The sequence below is a fragment of the Theobroma cacao genome, chromosome 10 (assembly GCF_053813885.1).
Source record: "Theobroma cacao isolate CCN51 chromosome 10, ASM5381388v1, whole genome shotgun sequence".
Lineage (NCBI taxonomy): Eukaryota > Viridiplantae > Streptophyta > Magnoliopsida > Malvales > Malvaceae > Theobroma > Theobroma cacao.
The window spans coordinates 510634-527540 of record NC_142648.1 but is presented as its reverse complement, the minus strand read 5'-3'; the positions used below and the strand labels follow the sequence as shown (position 1 = coordinate 527540).

Below are 16907 nucleotides of genomic sequence, written 5' to 3'. Positions count from 1 at the left end.
AAAATTTAAACATGGGCTCACCCTCAATTACATAACATTAAATCATTTACAATTAATGAAACGTTAACACAAGCAAATTTAATTAGTTGTTGTATTATCAAGAGGTAATATTAAACTTTTAGTTTTCCTTTTTTTTTACATTTTCTTTTTGGTAGAAAATATGTTTCTTTTACAGGGGAGATTGTTTGGAGGAAAGAATTGAAGGCACTTGGGTTGTTCTTATTATCTGTTAAATGAAGAAGTCAATGACATTCTATTATTGATTGTAATATCTGTCAAAGTTATACCTGGAAAAAGAATCTTTTGTACAATTCTTCATTCCTTTATTGACATTATGGTACTTGTTTCTTAGGCAATTTTGCAGGTATTGTTATGATGTTTGATAAATTATAGAATGATTTAATGCAAAAGACAGTGATAAATCTTTGCTCGACCAAATGGAGTTTTAGCAAAATTCCTTGACAAGTTTAAAGCAAAGATTAGGAAATGGATTGGACTCTTTCTATTACTTTCTGATTCATCCATCATTATTAGAAAACGATAAAGTTTACAATTATTGCAGAATCAACAAAAGAACAAAATAGATTTTTTTAAAAGGATATTTATGTGCAAGACTACTAAAAAATTAATATAATCAAAGAAGAAATTCAGCATTTCTGAAACACATAACAACGCATAATATTTGATAAACTATGTAATAAACTCTTCGAGTGATAGCAAATCAATTGATTGAGTTGAAAAACAGAGATTCTTATAGATACCAAACGATTTTCCAATATTCAAATATGTAATAGAAATATCATAAAATAATTCCAATTACATTATTTCTATTAAGTCAGAATTTTGGAAATTCTCAAATGATAACAATCCAACAAGAACACAAATACTTAGGCAGAATGGTTTAGAAACAACAAGACAAAGCAGCAGTTTTGAGTGCCACCATTAAACTACTCATTTGTCTCATCTGTCTCATCACTACTGCACAAAGAAAATTCTTCACATCTCCAATGAACAATGTAGTTGCATCCAATTGTTTTACATTCAAGAGCTAGATCAAGGCAGAGCTCACCACAAGCATGGCATTCTGGATAATAATAAACCATCTGAACAAAAGTGAGAGGGTGTGGATGATCTTCTTTTGTGTAGATGCTCCCAAGCTTGATAAATGGATATTCTCCAATAATACAACGGGGATGAGCTGATGTGTCACATATTGCACAATAATAAAACCAATGGTTTGGATTTCTTTCTTCTTCACATATGTCACAATAATGAGATTCTGAATAATCATTATCATCACGATAAGTGAGTATGAAATGATGCACATCAGATTTGTGTCGAGCTTTATGTGATAGATCCATACATTTAAGGTGCAAAGAGAAATTGCAACTCTTACATCTGTATGTATATGCAAACTTGAAAGACCTACCACAAGCATTACACAACCCTTGATACTTTTGAATGGAGAGGGGGTGTTCATGCCCTTGATGTTTGAGAGAAAAGGAAATTAAAGCACATCGAAGGCAACAACATTCGTTGCATTCAACACAGGTGTAGGCAAAACCACTAGTTTTATTCCTACAATAATCACATATGCGAATGCCGTCTGAAGTAATAAGTTGATGAGGCTTCATGTGTCTGTGTCGCCAAAGGCGCTTCTTCCTCGGTGATTCAGCACAAGATTTGTGAAAAAAGAAATTACATTGTGAACAATAGTAATAAGAAGTAAAGATGGATAACACGCAACCGTCACAACATTTGTCATCCTTGACATCATTGCTTAAAATTAAATTGTGTTCATGGCCAAAATGTTTTATCTCGGTGACTATCACATTTTCTCCATCTTTGGTCTCCTTAATGATAGAATATGGTTGCAACGCTGAATTTTCTTCAAGACTCTCATCTATTATTCCAGACTCATCAAAATCGTACCAGTTATATTGTTCTATTGCACAATTCACATGGACAATATAATCGCAAATAGAACAAGAGTAGCTTCCATGCTTTGAATTCACATCCTTTAGATGGCAAATTCCGCATTCCCATGATTTAAACTTATCTTGCCCAAGGAAATAGGTGTGGGAAATGGGGTGCTCAAAATGCCATGGGTGTTTAAGGGTGCGCGGCAATGAAATGCATTTCCTATGGACTATAATGCCGCAGGTAGAACAAATGTAGGATACATAATTCCCTTCAGTGCCACATGCATCACAAATGAATGGGACACGTCTCCAAAATAGGATGAAAGGGTGTTGATGACTTTTATCTTCAATGATTGGTGGTGGTGACCCGCATTCAATGTGAAGAGCAAACTTGCAAATTGAACAACAATAAACAAATCCCCTAAGTTGGGTTTCTTGGCATATCTTGCAAAAGAGAAGTTCACTGTTAAACTGTAAAATAAGAGGATGTTCATGGAGGGGAAGGTGATTGACTGCAGGTAGATCAACACATTTGGCATGTAGGTAAAATCCACAATCAGGAGATAAGTACACAGAATCTAGTAACGGCTTCCAACATGCAAAGCACTCAGCTCTTTCGAGTTCTTCATTACCAATTTCCATAGAGATCGATGGATCTATACGAGTAATTTGTTGAAGCTCTCCAATTCTTTTTTCAGCAATGTTATATGAAAACAATGCACATTTGATATGAAGGTTTAAATGACAAGAACAATGATAAACAAACTTGTCACATATTTCACCACAGAAATCACAAATACACGGACTTGCATCATATGGTGAGCTTGCTAGAAGATTAAGGCTGTGGTTGCAGTGAAAGGGGTGATTCAGCTGTGAAGGTGCCTCAGTGCACTTCTTGTCAAGGTAAAACCCGCACTCTGCACAGCTAAAGCTTGGACCCGAAACCATCTCCCCACATCCTAAGCAATAAGCCTGCTTCTCACTTTCATGGCTTTGCTCTTCATTGAAAATCAGTGGATGTTCATGGCTAAAATGACGAAGCAGCTCCATCTCTCCTTTCTGTTTGTTTCTTTGTAAGTTTGTGGGTTGATTAGCAGCAAAATGTGTTTATGGTTATTTATGGAAGCTTAAGTCCATGGTTCAAATATTTATATGAGAGTGGCAACTTGTTTAGAATGAAAGGAATTCTTACTGTTGTTTTCTTTCTTTATTCTCAGCAAATTCATCTTTATTTTTTTAATTAATTAAACAATATTTGTAATTAAAACCAAGAATTTATGCACTGTTTTTTTCTATTGTATAAGTGTGTATGGTATCACCAATCAATAGGAACCCAAGCTTTCTCTTAATATGAGACATCAACATCTCAAGTTCAATTTAAAATATTATACATACATATATAATTACATTTCGAAATGAAACAATTTATCTTTTTTGAAAAACATTAAAAAATACTTATTTCTTTCTATTTTATCTCAAAAAATCTATGAGAACTATCAAATTAGAATGGCATAACTTCGAGGGAGAGTAAAGGTCGAGCATCTAAAGGTTACTCTTTAAAAGTAAAAGAAAAAAAAAAATATATATATATATATATATATATATATGCACTCATAATTTATCTTTATTGAAAGTAATCTCTTATATTCATTGCTTTTTTTTTCTTTTTTTTTTTTTTGAAAAGCAAAGTTATATTCATTAATATGCAAAAACAGAGAATGATTTACAAAAGGTTCATAGTCTACAATAGCAGTAAATCATTGCCCAGATTCGATGAAGCAAGTTCCAGTCGATACAAACATTGCTTTCTCTTTACTCATGACAAGATCGGTATAAATTAAGAAATAGATATATTCTTTTAAATTTTGGAAGGGTGATTCTTATGAAGAGGATAACATGTTATTGATTGTTGGTCTAAATGGTTGATTTAATCATTCTCTTTTCAAAATCTTAAATTTTAGTTAATTATCTAATGGAAACAATTTTTAGAAAGTTATCTAAAATAAGCAATAATCAAAGATATTCTATTGAATTGAGAAATGCCTTTAATTCCTGTGTAATTGAAGCTATTTAATTTCCCGCTAAAGTAAATAAACAGCATGCTAATTAGATTCTTAGTTCAAAGAAATAACAAGGCCCTAGTTGTAAGGTTCTAAGCTTGCAACAGATATACAATTATTCCTTGCAATTTTTACAAGTTAGATAAATTAAATAAATCCATGAAACTAAATTGCACGATAGATATAGACTTTTTTTCTTTTGTTTATCCTGTTTAATTATCAGCTCTTTATCCCTTTCTTGCTCCTTCATCTCTTTGGAATGGTATCATCAATATTCTCTTTCTCTTTAGTCTTTTCCTTTAACCAAAAGAGTATTCTCATTCTCTTTTCTTTCATTTCTTCTTGTTTAAGGGAACATTAGTAATTACTTTCAAAACTTTAGAATGTTTTTTTTCTTAAACTTATTTAGTTTCTATAACCAAATTAAATTGATCCACGAAACTAAATTGGGCACTAGACGTTGTACTTTTTTTTTCTTTTGTTTTTCGTGTTCAATTAGCAGTTCTTTGTCCCTTTCTTGCTCCTTTTCTCTTGGAATGGCTTCAATATTCTCTTTTTCTTTCTCTTTAGTCTTTTCCTTTTTTTTTTTTCTGAAAAGTAAGACAACTTCATGTGATTAACAATAGGGAACCAAGCAACCAAGCCTTCTTTTTCAAGGAACACCAAAGGGTGGATAGAACATGTCTACCTGGAATAAAGAAATCAACAGAAATAAAAAATGTTATGGGATAACAATCGTACAGCTTTTGAACCCAAATATTCTCAGAGTCCTCTTATCCTTAAACCCAAATGAGGCAGACATATACAAATTCTACAACAAAAACAGCAGAAGGGGCACGATGCCCAAAAAATACCAAAAATGAATTGGATGCAAATGTGTAATAATACTAGATAAAGCATTAACATACTCAAGTAACCTGAAAGATATAAAGGCCAAATAAAGCCATCCATGAAAACCATTTATTTCTAAGAGCAATGTACATAAATTTCAGAGTAATGAAACCTGTTCCAAACTAGAGAACCTATGATCTTATAAACTTCATGAAACAGAGCATTAACAACCAAATAACATGCCAAAAACAGAAGCTATGACTCTTCCTTCGAACCTAGAAAAAAATGCCCGCTTTTAAATGTTTAAAAAACAAAAAAGAAAGAAAACATATAAATCCCACAGGAATTATTATATAAAGACCAATTATTTCGACTTCTAAGTTGAAGCATTAGATGAAATAATCAATAGTACTAAGTAAAAAAACAAAACCAAAGGATAAACAAAAGAAAACAAAATGCAAAACGAAGGAACATCAATCTCAATCACATATCGAAGCTGAATTGGAAGAAGCATTCTCATTCTCTGTCCTTTTAATCAAAAGAGTATTCTCATTCTCTTTTCCTTCTTGCTTATCTTCTTGGCGTACAATTGGAGGGAGAATTAGTAATTACTTTCAAAATTTTAGAATGGTTTTTTTTTTTTTACATGAGATTTTGGATTACAAATGATATGTTTTTGATGCTTGTAAAGCTTAACAAGAAAGCTAGGTATCATAAGGTATATTCATCTTTGATGCTGTCAATCTCTTTCTTATAGACAGGAGTGCTTTTATCTTTAAGATTTCCATTACATCCCATCCCTCCCTCTCTTATCTTGTATTCACATTGTCTTTGTTATTTTATTAAAATGTTCAATGGTACTGATTTTGTTGCTTTTGTCTTAAAGGCAGAGGCTAAAATAGTTTAGAATTTTGATTAGTTTAGTTGTTTTGATTAAATTGAGACTAAATAGCTACTTTGGAACCTTATTAAACTCAACATTTCATTTTAAGTTTGAGTGGGAGGGAGAGTGAGACAGAAAGGTGAAGAAAGAGATCACTCAAACTTTAAACTTTAGATTGTTTCATTTATATTCTAATCAATTGTGCTATTTTTTTTAAAAAGGTAAGCAACCAATGGAAGCCATGGTTATTAGCAAGTAGAACCATTCTCAAAGCGTAGCTAATCAAGAAGCAGCACATCCAAAGTATAAGCTGCACAAAAAGAAAAAAAAATCTACAATCTAAAAAACCATACATTGAATCTAATTGATAGTTAATGTAATAATTTTAATACATTGAGATTAAAAATTTTATTTAATTTCGTAATCTTAAAAAGTGTTTTTAGGACAAGGTTAGCAAAATCTTATTATTATAAACTCACCAAATCTCTCCATCTCTTATCATTTTAAAGTGTTTAAGTCCATCTAAACATCAAACATATTGCCTTATTCATGGACATTTTATATCACATCTAAGAATGTAACATGATTCTTAAGAGTTGAAGAAGGAAATTGAACATTAATGTAGAATCAGGAAAGGAAAATTCTTTATATTTGCAGTCATAAAGATTAGCAAAAATATAAATTTTTTCCCTTGGGAGCTCGTGGTATAGAAGTAAGTTTTTCCTCTCAAGTTGTCTGCTTGTTGCTAAATTTCATTCCTTTATACATTGATCTTGTAGTTGTTTCTTAGGCAAATTTCTGTGCATTGTTATCATCTTTGATAATAATATAGAATGATTTAATGCAATCTCTTTAATAAAGCAAAGCTTCTTCTAAAGATTCATAGTTTAAGCATGGAAAATTCTTCAAAATAAAATTTGATTTAGAGTTTAGTCAAGTTTTGCTTATGAGTGAAGATGAAACTTGCAAATCTTTCGACTTTTGAAAAGAGTTATGAATTTTTGGTTTGCTTTTTTGTCTTTGCACGACCAAATGGAGTTTAAGCAAGATTCTTTGGAAAGTTCAAGGAAAGATTAGGAAATGGATTGGACTCTTTCTATTACTCTTAGATTCATCCATCATGAGAAAACGAGCATGTATACAATATTATTGAAGAATCAACAAAAGAACACAATGGATGTTTTTAAAGAGGAAATTTATGTGCAAAACTACTGTACAAATTAATATAATCAAAGAGGAAGTTTAGCATTTTTGAAGCATGTAATAGTGCATAACATCTAATAAACTATAATAAACACATCAAAGTAATAGCAAATCAATTGATTGAGTTGAAAAATAGAGAACTTTATAGATACCAAGCAATCTTCCAATGCTCAAATATGTAATAGAAATATCATAAACTAATTCTAATTACATTACCTCTATCAAGTCAGAATTTTGGAAATTCTCATATGACGATAACCAAATAAGGACACAAATACTTAACACAGAATAATTACAAATAGTTTAGGAACAACCATGGAAAGCAGCATATTTCAGTGCCATCATCAAACTGCCTATTTGTCTCATCGTTGCTTGAACAATAATAATTATTTTGGCAAACAATAATATTTTTGTCTTCCAACTTTTTGATATTTTATACATTCCCAATGAACAATATAGTTGCATCCAATTGTTCTGCATTCAAGAGCTAAATCAAGGCAGGGCTCACCACAATCATGGCATTTTGGATAATAATGAACCTTCTGGACAAAAGTGAGAGGGTGTGGATGATCTCCTTTTGTGTAGATGCTCCCAAGCTTGATAAATGAGTATTTTTCAAGAAGGCAGTTGGGATGAGCTGAATTGTCACATTTTGCACAATAATAAAACCAATGGTTTGGATTTCTTTCTTCTTCACAAATATCACAATAATGAGATTCTGAATAATTATTACCATCATGATAAGTGAGTGTGAAGTGATGCACATCAGATTTGTGTTGAGCTTTAAGTGGTAATTTGATACATGTATCATGCAAAGAGAAATCACATTTCTTGCATCTGTATGCACATGTTGTAGACTCACCACAGGCATTACACAACCCTTGATAATCTTCATAAAAAGGGAGGACGTGTTCATGTCCTTGACACTTGTGGCTATCAGAAAATACAGCACATCGAAGGCAAAAGTAGTCCTTGCATTTAGCACAAGTGTAGGCAAAACCACTAGTTTCACACTCACAAATTACACATCGGAAAATGTAGCCTGAAGTAAGTGGATGAAGCTTTGGGTGATCGTGAAACCAGAGATGCTTCTTTCTTGGTAATTCAGCACAGGATTTGTGGAGAAAGAAATTACACAGTGAACAATAATAATAAGAAGTAGAGATGGATAGCACGCAACCGTCACAACATTTATCATCCTTGATCTCATTGCTAAAGATTAAGTTGTGTTGATGGCTAAAATGTTTTATCTCGATAGCTATCACATTTTCTCCATCTTTAGTCTCCTCAACAACAACATATGGTTGCAATTCTGAATTTTCTTCAACATTCTCATCTAACTCGTCAAATTTGTACCACTTATAATCTTCTATTGCACAATTCACATGGACAATATAATCGCAATCTAAACAAGAGTAGCTTCCATGCTTTGAATTCACATCCTCTATATGGCAAATTCTGCATTCCGACAATTTAAACTTATCTTGCCCAAGGAAATAGGTGTGGGAAATAGGGTGCTCAAAATGCCTTGGGTGTTTGAGGGTGCGTGGCAATGAAATACATTTTCTATGAACTATAATGCCACATGTAGAACAAATGTAGGATACATAATTCCCTTCAGTGCCACATGCATCACAAATAAATGAGACACGTCTACAAAATAAGACAAAAGGGTGTTGGTGACTTTTATCTTCAATAATTGGTGGTGGTGACCCGCATTCAATGTGAAGAGCAAACTTGCAAATTGAACAACAATAAACAAATCCCCTACGTTGGGTTTCTTGGCATATCTTGCAAGAGAGACGTTCACTATTAAACTGTAAAATAAGAGGATGTTCATGGAGGGGAAGGTGATTGACTGCACATGGATCTAAACATTTGGCATGTAGGTAAAATCCACAATCAGGAGATAAATACACAGAATCTAGTAATGGCTTCCAACATGCAAAGCACTCAGCTCCTTCGAGTTCTTCATCACCATTTTCCTTAGAGATCAATGGATCCATGGTGGAAATTTGTTGAATCTCTCCAATTCTTTTTTCAGCAATGTTATATGAAAACAAAGCACATTTGATATGAAGGTCTAATTCACAAGAACAATGATAAACAAACCTGTCACATATTTCGTCACAGAAATCACAAATAACAGACAGACTTGCATCATATGGCGAGCTTGCTAGAAGATTAAGGCTGTGGTTACGATGAAAGGGGTGATTCAGCTGTGAAGGTGCCTCGGCGCACTTCTTGTCGAGGTAAAACCCACACTCCACACAGCTGAAGCTTGGACCCGACACCAGCTCCCCACATCCTGAGCAATAAGCCTGCTCCTCACTTTCATGGCTTTGCTCTTCATTGAAAATCAGCGGATGTTCATGGCTAAAATGCTGAAGCAGCTCCATCTCTCATTTCTTCTCGTTTCCGTAAACAAGAAAACAAGTGATCTAGAGGCGGTCCTAACTTAGAACATAAATCCTGTTAGAAAGAAAATAAATAATTAAAGCCTTAACAGCCTAGTAATGATTATGTAATTAATAGTAGTGTTTGGTCTAGACAGCAACATTCATGTTTAATTAGCACAACTTGTCTTACATTTATACTATTTTATGTTGGGAATAAAATAGTCCATGGACCAAGCATTAAATATTTTATTTATATGGAGATCAATCAAGACAAGAGGTTAACTCTTTACAAAATAAATTATCACCTAACTCTCATATAAAATGTGTAAAATTGCGTAAAATAATTTAATACATAAGATTACAGGACAAGTTAGAGGACCAAAAAAAAATTAATCGTAATTCAAGAAATGAATTAATTAAATATAAAGTCCACCAACTACTATCATTAATTAAATCCAAGAAATTTTTTTTTTGGCCACCTACCACTCTTGTTTCCAATTTATCCACAACATGACTCTGCCTTTCTTCGGCCTCTTAATCTTTTTCTTCATCTTCTCATTGCTCATGATTTTTTCGACAATGTGAACCGTTTTCCAAGCCAAATGAAGAAGTCAATGACACTAGTCATAGCTTCTTCTCAAGGTTCATAGTTTAACCATGGAAAGTTCTTCAAAACAGAATTTGGTCCAGAGTTTACAGTTTAGTTAAGTTTTGCTTATGAGTAAAGATTTAACTTGTGAATAGTTTGATTCTGAATTTTTTGTTTGCTTTTTCTTTGCTTGATCTAATGGAGTTTAAGCAAAATTCCTTGGAAAGTTCAAAGCAAAGATTGGGAAATAGATTGAATCCTTTCTATTACCTTCAGATTCATCCATCTTTAGATTGAAGAACATAATGGATGTTTTTAAGAGGAAATTTATGTGAAATGACATTGGTCAAGCTTCGAGTGGCTGGTTGGTTGTTGAAACTCGGATCCTTCTATAGGGCTTCCTTCAGCCCATATGAAGAATGTTTGATGTATTTACATGGGCTTTAGGCCCAGGCTGAATGAACCTTTCTAGATTGATTTGGGCCTTAACTCCAACCAAACCTAGTGAAGACGTCCAATTCTTCAGCAAAATTCTAAAACTTGGGCTGCCCGGTGAAGAAAAAAAAGGAAAACAAAGATTTTAGTGAGAAATGGAACATGAATCATGTTAGGAAGAAAATACTAAATAATTAAGCAATGATTGTGTAGTTTGTTAGCTATATTTATGTTTGATTAGCCCCATTTGTCTTAAAATTTATAATAAAATTTTGGGAGTCAATGCATTTTATAATAAGTACCAACCATAGAATATTTATACATGCATGGAGAATCAAGACAGGAGGTTATTGTTTATAAAAAAAATGAAATTCACCTAAAAATTATATATTACAAAAAAAATATGTTGCAAGTTCTTAATTCAATGCAATGGGTTAAAAGACAATCAAAACAAGGAAATTAAACAAACCAATTAAAATCCATATATAGACAACTAACTACAATCATTAATTAGGTACATAAATATAATATATATATATATATATGTAAACTCTTTTAATTGATCCATCACTATTAGCTAGCTGACCATATGACAATGGGGATTCCAGTTAAAAAACATTAACATAACAGCCAACAATTAGGAAAAAAGAAATTCCATTTTAAAATATCTCGAAAAAGAAAGGACAAAGAAAAAAGAACAAAATGAGTAATTTTTTTACAAAAACCTAATAAATTAATACTCTGTGTTATTTTTCAATTAGTTATTTAATTAATTTTCATATTAGTTAATCATATATATCCAACATAAGCTAACTGTATATATATAAAAAATTAACATATTTAAACCTAATGAAACATTGAAACTTTTATATATTTGTTCATTAATGCAAATGATCCTTAATTTAAAGCAATACTATAAGCTTTCGAAAATCAAACCCCATTTTCATATATAGTTGGCCATACCCGAAAGGAAAAAAAGGAAAAAGAAAAGAAATGAAGCCTCTTCTCTCTCCTTCCTCCTCTTCTGTTCTTAGGAAGGCACATCTCTCTCCTTACTTCCACACCTTGTTAGCTTTCATTCTCTTCGTTGTCATTCTTTACTCTGAGGACTTCCTCTGCATCTTTGGCCAAGGCTAAGTCGTCCCAACCCAACCACCCATCTCTCAAACAGGTGAGCTAATGAGGAAACTCAGAACTCAAATTGTTTTTTGTTCTTTGGAGAGCTATTGGTTAGTTAGAGAGGAAAGGTGAAGCCTAGGCTGATGCTTGTGAATGCCGGAAGAAAACATCATTAAGGTTAAGTGTAGATTTAACTTTAACGAAAGTCACTCTCCAGAAGGTTTCTTCATCTTTTTCCTATTTAATTATATTGCAGCTATATCTTGCTTGCAACAGGCAATAGACATGTTTCTGATGCTTGGAAGGCTTAGCAAGGCAGCTAGGTATCGTTAGGTGTATTTGGCTTTGATGTTGTCAATCTCATTCTTATAGACAGCGAGGCCTTTATCTTCAAGGTTTCCATTACATCCAACTCCTCTCTTCTCTGGTATTCACTTTGAAACCTTATTAAACTAAACATTTCAAATATGATCAAACAAAGTTTTAAGTTTGAGTGAGGAGAGAGGGTGAGAGATAGGAATAGAGAGGGAGATCACTCAAATTTTAAACTTTAGTTTATTATGTTTGAATTGTTTTGGCTTTTCAAAAAAAAAAAAGTTTGAATTGTTTCGTTTAATTCTAATCAATTATGTTACTAGCAAGTATAAAATCTTTAACCTCTGGAATCTACCCTGCAGATTTAACAAAGAATGAACCTAAAATTTTAAACATGGCCTAACCCTCAATCACAGAACATTGAATCAAGAAGAGCAATTTATAATTAATGAAACGTTAAACACAAGCAAAATTAATTAGTTGTTGTATTATCAAGAGTTAACCTTTTAGTTAATTTTCCTGTTTCTTTTACATTTTCTTTTTGGTTATAAAATATGTTTCTTTTACCGGGGAGATTGTTTGGAGGAGAGAACGGAAGGCACTAGAGTTGTCTCTTAATAACTGTCAAATGAAGATGTCAGTGACATTCAATTGTTGTAATATCTTTAGTAAAAATCTTCATTCCTTTATAGACATTGATCTTGTACTTGTTTCTTAGGCAACTTTAGGTGTATAGTTATCATCTTTGATAATAATATAGAATGATTTAATGCAGCAGATAATGATAAATCTTTCTTGTTGTTAGTTAAAATTTTACTATATAAGTATACGTATCGAATAGATAGTATATTAACAAGTAGAATATCGATCTCATAGGGAATTGATCTAAAACTTTACTAAGTACTAAAATTAGAACAATTTAATCTTGTCCAAATAATCAAAATTAATTAATTAGCTAAAACTAATTAACTAAAATTAAAACCAATAAGAAAAATCAAAATAATAATAACTTTAGAAAATATCAAATCAAACAAGCCTAGGATTACAATATCCCTCACATTTCATTTAAATTTTACCTCTCTTACGGGTTGAATTGCTAACCTAGAGTTCTCAATTATTTATAAGGGTCTCCCAACTCGTCCTATAAAAATATCTATTTTAATCAAAATACTATATCCCTATGTGAATTGAAATTAAAACAGACTCATTAAGTTCAGGCTCTAATTTGGCTACATATGGCCTATAGGTATATCCTTATCCTATACGCAAATCAATTTATATGATCATATGCTATCCCAATTTTAGTCTACTCTAAACTCCATTTCCCAAGTTTGTTTAAGTTCCTAGATCAATTTAATTGGTGGCCAAGCAATTAAAAGTATTAAGAACAAATTGGAATAAACAATTCAAATCTCATTAAAAATAAGTAAGACAAAGATTAAAAACTTAGACTACATGTGAGTTCAATTGCAATCATAGAAAAAGAAATTTAGCTACTTATGATTGCAAAAACAAATAACATTGTATAAAATTCAACCATTGAAAGTATCAAGAACGATAAAAGCTAAGGAAGAAAACAAAACAATATTTTTCACCTTGATCTCCAAGTATCAACCTCAACTTGTAACTTCTCGAGTCTCTTAAAAGTTGTCTCCTAATGCTGTTAAACATATCCTATTTATACTAATGAGCTTAACCTAAAGTTCTTTAAGTTGACCTAGGGTTTAATTGGGCTTAAAAGTATACTAAAAGGCCCAAAAATCAATTATCAATCTTTACAATTTTTCATTCTCGGTACAGTACATTCAGTCATTTTCCGACATGATTTTCTCTATCTTCGAAGCAGAACTGAGCAAAGTGATCTTCATAAAAGTTGTAGCCATGTCTCTTAGATTTCTAATGGTCTAAGAATCGTATCATTTGGAGTTCTATAGCTCGAGATATGGCCAAAATACTGAAACATATACAAGCAGATTTTGAGTCTTTCAACACCTTACTTTCCAAAATTAAGCCCAATCACTTTTAATCCTACAAAAAAAATATAAAAACTAATAAATAATAACTAAAATAAAAAATAATATAAAATTAAAATAACTCACTAAAAAGTAACTTAATTATAAAAACAACTAAAAATAATTAAATTATAATTGAAAATTGAAGACTTAACTAATATTTAATAACAAAATTGAAGTAAAATAATTTTATAAAATAGAATTATCACTTGTTACATTAATCAAAGCTTCTTCTCAAAGTTCATAGTTTAACCATGGAAATTTCTTCAAAAGAGAATTTGACATAAATTGGAGTTTAAGCAAAATTTCTTGAAAAGTTCAAGCAAAGATTAGGAAATGGATTGTACTCTCTCTCTATTACTTTCAGATTCATCCATAATGAATACAATATTATAAAGAACCAACAAAAGGACATAATGAATGTTATTAAGAGGAAATTTATGTGCAAGACTGCTATAAAAATCGATATAATCAAGAGGCAATTCAGCATTTTTGAAATAGCACATAACATCTGATAAAATATTTAATAAAGTCTTTGAGTGATAGCAAATCATTTGACTGAGTTGAAAAGTAGAGAACCTTACAGATACCAAGTGATCTTCCAGTGTTCAAATATGAAATACAAATATCATAAACTAATTCCAGTTACATTACCTCTATGAAGCCAGAATTTTGAAAATTCTCAAATGATAATAACCCAAACAAGGAGACAAATACTAACACAGAACAATTGCAAATAGTTTAGAAACAACCAAGCAAAGCAGTATTTTTGAGTCCCATCATCAAACTGCTTATTTGTCTCATCACTGTTTCAACAACAATAACTATGGTGAAAAAAAAGAAATTAAAATCAAGGTTTTATACACTCCCAATGGACAATGTAGTTACATCCAATTGTTTTACATTCAAGAGCTAGATCAAGGCAAGGCTCACCACAGCTATAGCATTCTGGATAATAATGAACCTTTTGGACAAAAGTGAGAGGATGTGGATGATCTCCTTTTGTGTAGATGCTTCCGAGCTTGATAAATGAGTATTTTGGAAGAACACACTTAGGATGAGCTGAATTGTCACATATTGCACAATGATAAAACCAATAGTTTGGATTTCTTTCTTCTTCACATATGTCACAATAATGAGATTCTGAATAATTATTATTATCACGATAAGTGAGTGAGAAATGATGCACATCTGATTTGTGTCGAGCTTTCAGTGGTAGATCGATACATTTACTATGCAAAGAGAAATCGCAACTCTTACATCTGAATGCATATCCATAGTAGAAAGGCTGACCACAAGCTTTACACAACCCTTGATACTTTTGATAGGAGAGGGGATGTTCATGTCCTTGACATTTGAGAGTAACGGATGTTAAAGCACATCGAAGGCAGTAACAACAGTTGAATTCAGTACAGGTGTAGGCAAAACCACTAGTTTCATTCTCACAAATATTACATGTGAAAATGCCGTCAGAAGTAATAAGTTGATGAGGCTTCATGTGTGAGTTTTGCCACAAGCGCTTCTTCATTGGTAATTCAGCACAGGATTTGTGAAGAAAGAAATTACACTGTGAACAATAGTAATAAGAAGTAAAGATGGATAACACGCAACCGTCACAACATTTGTCACCCTTGATGTCATTACTTAAAATTAAGTTGTGTTGATGGCTAAAATGTTTTATCTCAGTGACTATCACATTTTCGCCATCTTTGATCTCCTTAATGATTGAATATGGTAGCAATGCTGAATTTTCTTCAAGACTCTCTTCTGTTATTCCTGACTCATCAAAATTGTACCAATTATATTCTTCTATTGCACAATTCACATGGACAATATAATCACAATAAGAACAATAATAGCTTCCATGCTTTGAATTCACATCCTCTAGATGGCAAATTCCGCATTCCCACGATTTAAACTTATCTTGCCCAAGGAAATAGGTGTGGGAAATGGGGTGCTCAAAATGCCATGGGTGATTGAGGGTGCGTGACAATGAAATGCATTTCCTATGGACTATAATGCCACATGTAGAACAAATGTAGGATACATAATTCCCTTCGGAGCCACATGCATCACAAATGAATGGGACTCGTCTCCAAAATAGGATGAAAGGGTGTTGATGACTTATATCTTCAATAATTGGTGGTGGTGACCCGCATTCAATGTGAAGAGCAAACTTGCAAATTGAACAACAATAAACAAATCCCCTACGTTGGGTTTCTTGGCATATCTTGCAAGAGAGACGTTCACTATTAAACTGTAAAATAAGAGGATGTTCATGGAGGGGAAGGTGATTGACTGCACATGGATCTAAACATTTGGCATGTAGGTAAAATCCACAATCAGGAGATAAATACACAGAATCTAGTAATGGCTTCCAACATGCAAAGCACTCAGCTCCTTCGAGTTCTTCATCACCATTTTCCTTAGAGATCAATGGATCCATGGTGGAAATTTGTTGAATCTCTCCAATTCTTTTTTCAGCAATGTTATATGAAAACAAAGCACATTTGATATGAAGGTCTAATTCACAAGAACAATGATAAACAAACCTGTCACATATTTCGCCACAGAAATCACAAATAATAGACAGACTTGCATCATATGGCGAGCTTGCTAGAAGATTAAGGCTGTGGTTACGATGAAAGGGGTGATTCAGCTGTGAAGGTGCCTCGGCGCACTTCTTGTCGAGGTAAAACCCACACTCCACACAGCTGAAGCTTGGACCCGACACCAGCTCCCCACATCCTGAGCAATAAGCCTGCTCCTCACTTTCATGGCTTTGCTCTTCACTGAAAATCAGTGGATGTTCATGGCTAAAATGCTGAAGCGGCTCCATCTCTCCTTTCTTCTCGTTTCTGTAAGCAAGAAAACAAGTGATCTAGATGCGATCCTAGGGCTTTGGAATTTGACTCCCGAGTAGCAAAGTTTATGTAAGCGTCAAATAAACTTTGTCTTCGCTCTGCCGAATGGGTCTAACGGCCGCCTACCACAGGAGACTGGAAAAGTCTTGGTCAAGTTGGTAGTTAAACTCAGGCCCTTCTACCTGGCTTCCTCCATCCCAAATGGAGACTGTTTGATGGATACTTAAATGGGCTTTGGGCTCAAAATAACTTGGGCTAAGCTGCATTAAACCTTC

General features: G+C 32.8%; 3 protein-coding genes across 3 annotated transcripts; all 3 read right to left on the bottom strand.

Moving 5' to 3' along the window:
• Nucleotides 1-813: 813 nt before the first annotated feature.
• Nucleotides 814-3027, bottom strand: LOC18585793 (uncharacterized). Its single transcript, XM_018128969.2, has one exon. The coding sequence runs from the start codon at nucleotides 2970-2972 to the stop codon at nucleotides 948-950; it is 2025 nt and encodes a 674-aa protein (XP_017984458.2). The 5' UTR covers nucleotides 2973-3027; the 3' UTR covers nucleotides 814-947.
• Nucleotides 3028-7036: 4009 nt separating this feature from the next.
• Nucleotides 7037-9337, bottom strand: LOC108663694 (uncharacterized). The gene has a single exon (XM_018128973.2). The coding sequence runs from the start codon at nucleotides 9296-9298 to the stop codon at nucleotides 7286-7288; it is 2013 nt and encodes a 670-aa protein (XP_017984462.2). The 5' UTR covers nucleotides 9299-9337; the 3' UTR covers nucleotides 7037-7285.
• A 5030-nt stretch (nucleotides 9338-14367) lies between these two features.
• Nucleotides 14368-16766, bottom strand: LOC108663693 (uncharacterized). The gene has a single exon (XM_088802562.1). The coding sequence runs from the start codon at nucleotides 16605-16607 to the stop codon at nucleotides 14619-14621; it is 1989 nt and encodes a 662-aa protein (XP_088658688.1). The 5' UTR covers nucleotides 16608-16766; the 3' UTR covers nucleotides 14368-14618.
• Between the last annotated feature and the right edge of the window lie 141 nt (nucleotides 16767-16907).

Coding starts and splice junctions, on each gene's coding strand:
- LOC18585793 (XM_018128969.2), bottom strand. CDS start 2,972: ATGGAGCTGCTTCGTCATTTTAGCCATGAACATCCACTGATTTTCAAT.
- LOC108663694 (XM_018128973.2), bottom strand. CDS start 9,298: ATGGAGCTGCTTCAGCATTTTAGCCATGAACATCCGCTGATTTTCAAT.
- LOC108663693 (XM_088802562.1), bottom strand. CDS start 16,607: ATGGAGCCGCTTCAGCATTTTAGCCATGAACATCCACTGATTTTCAGT.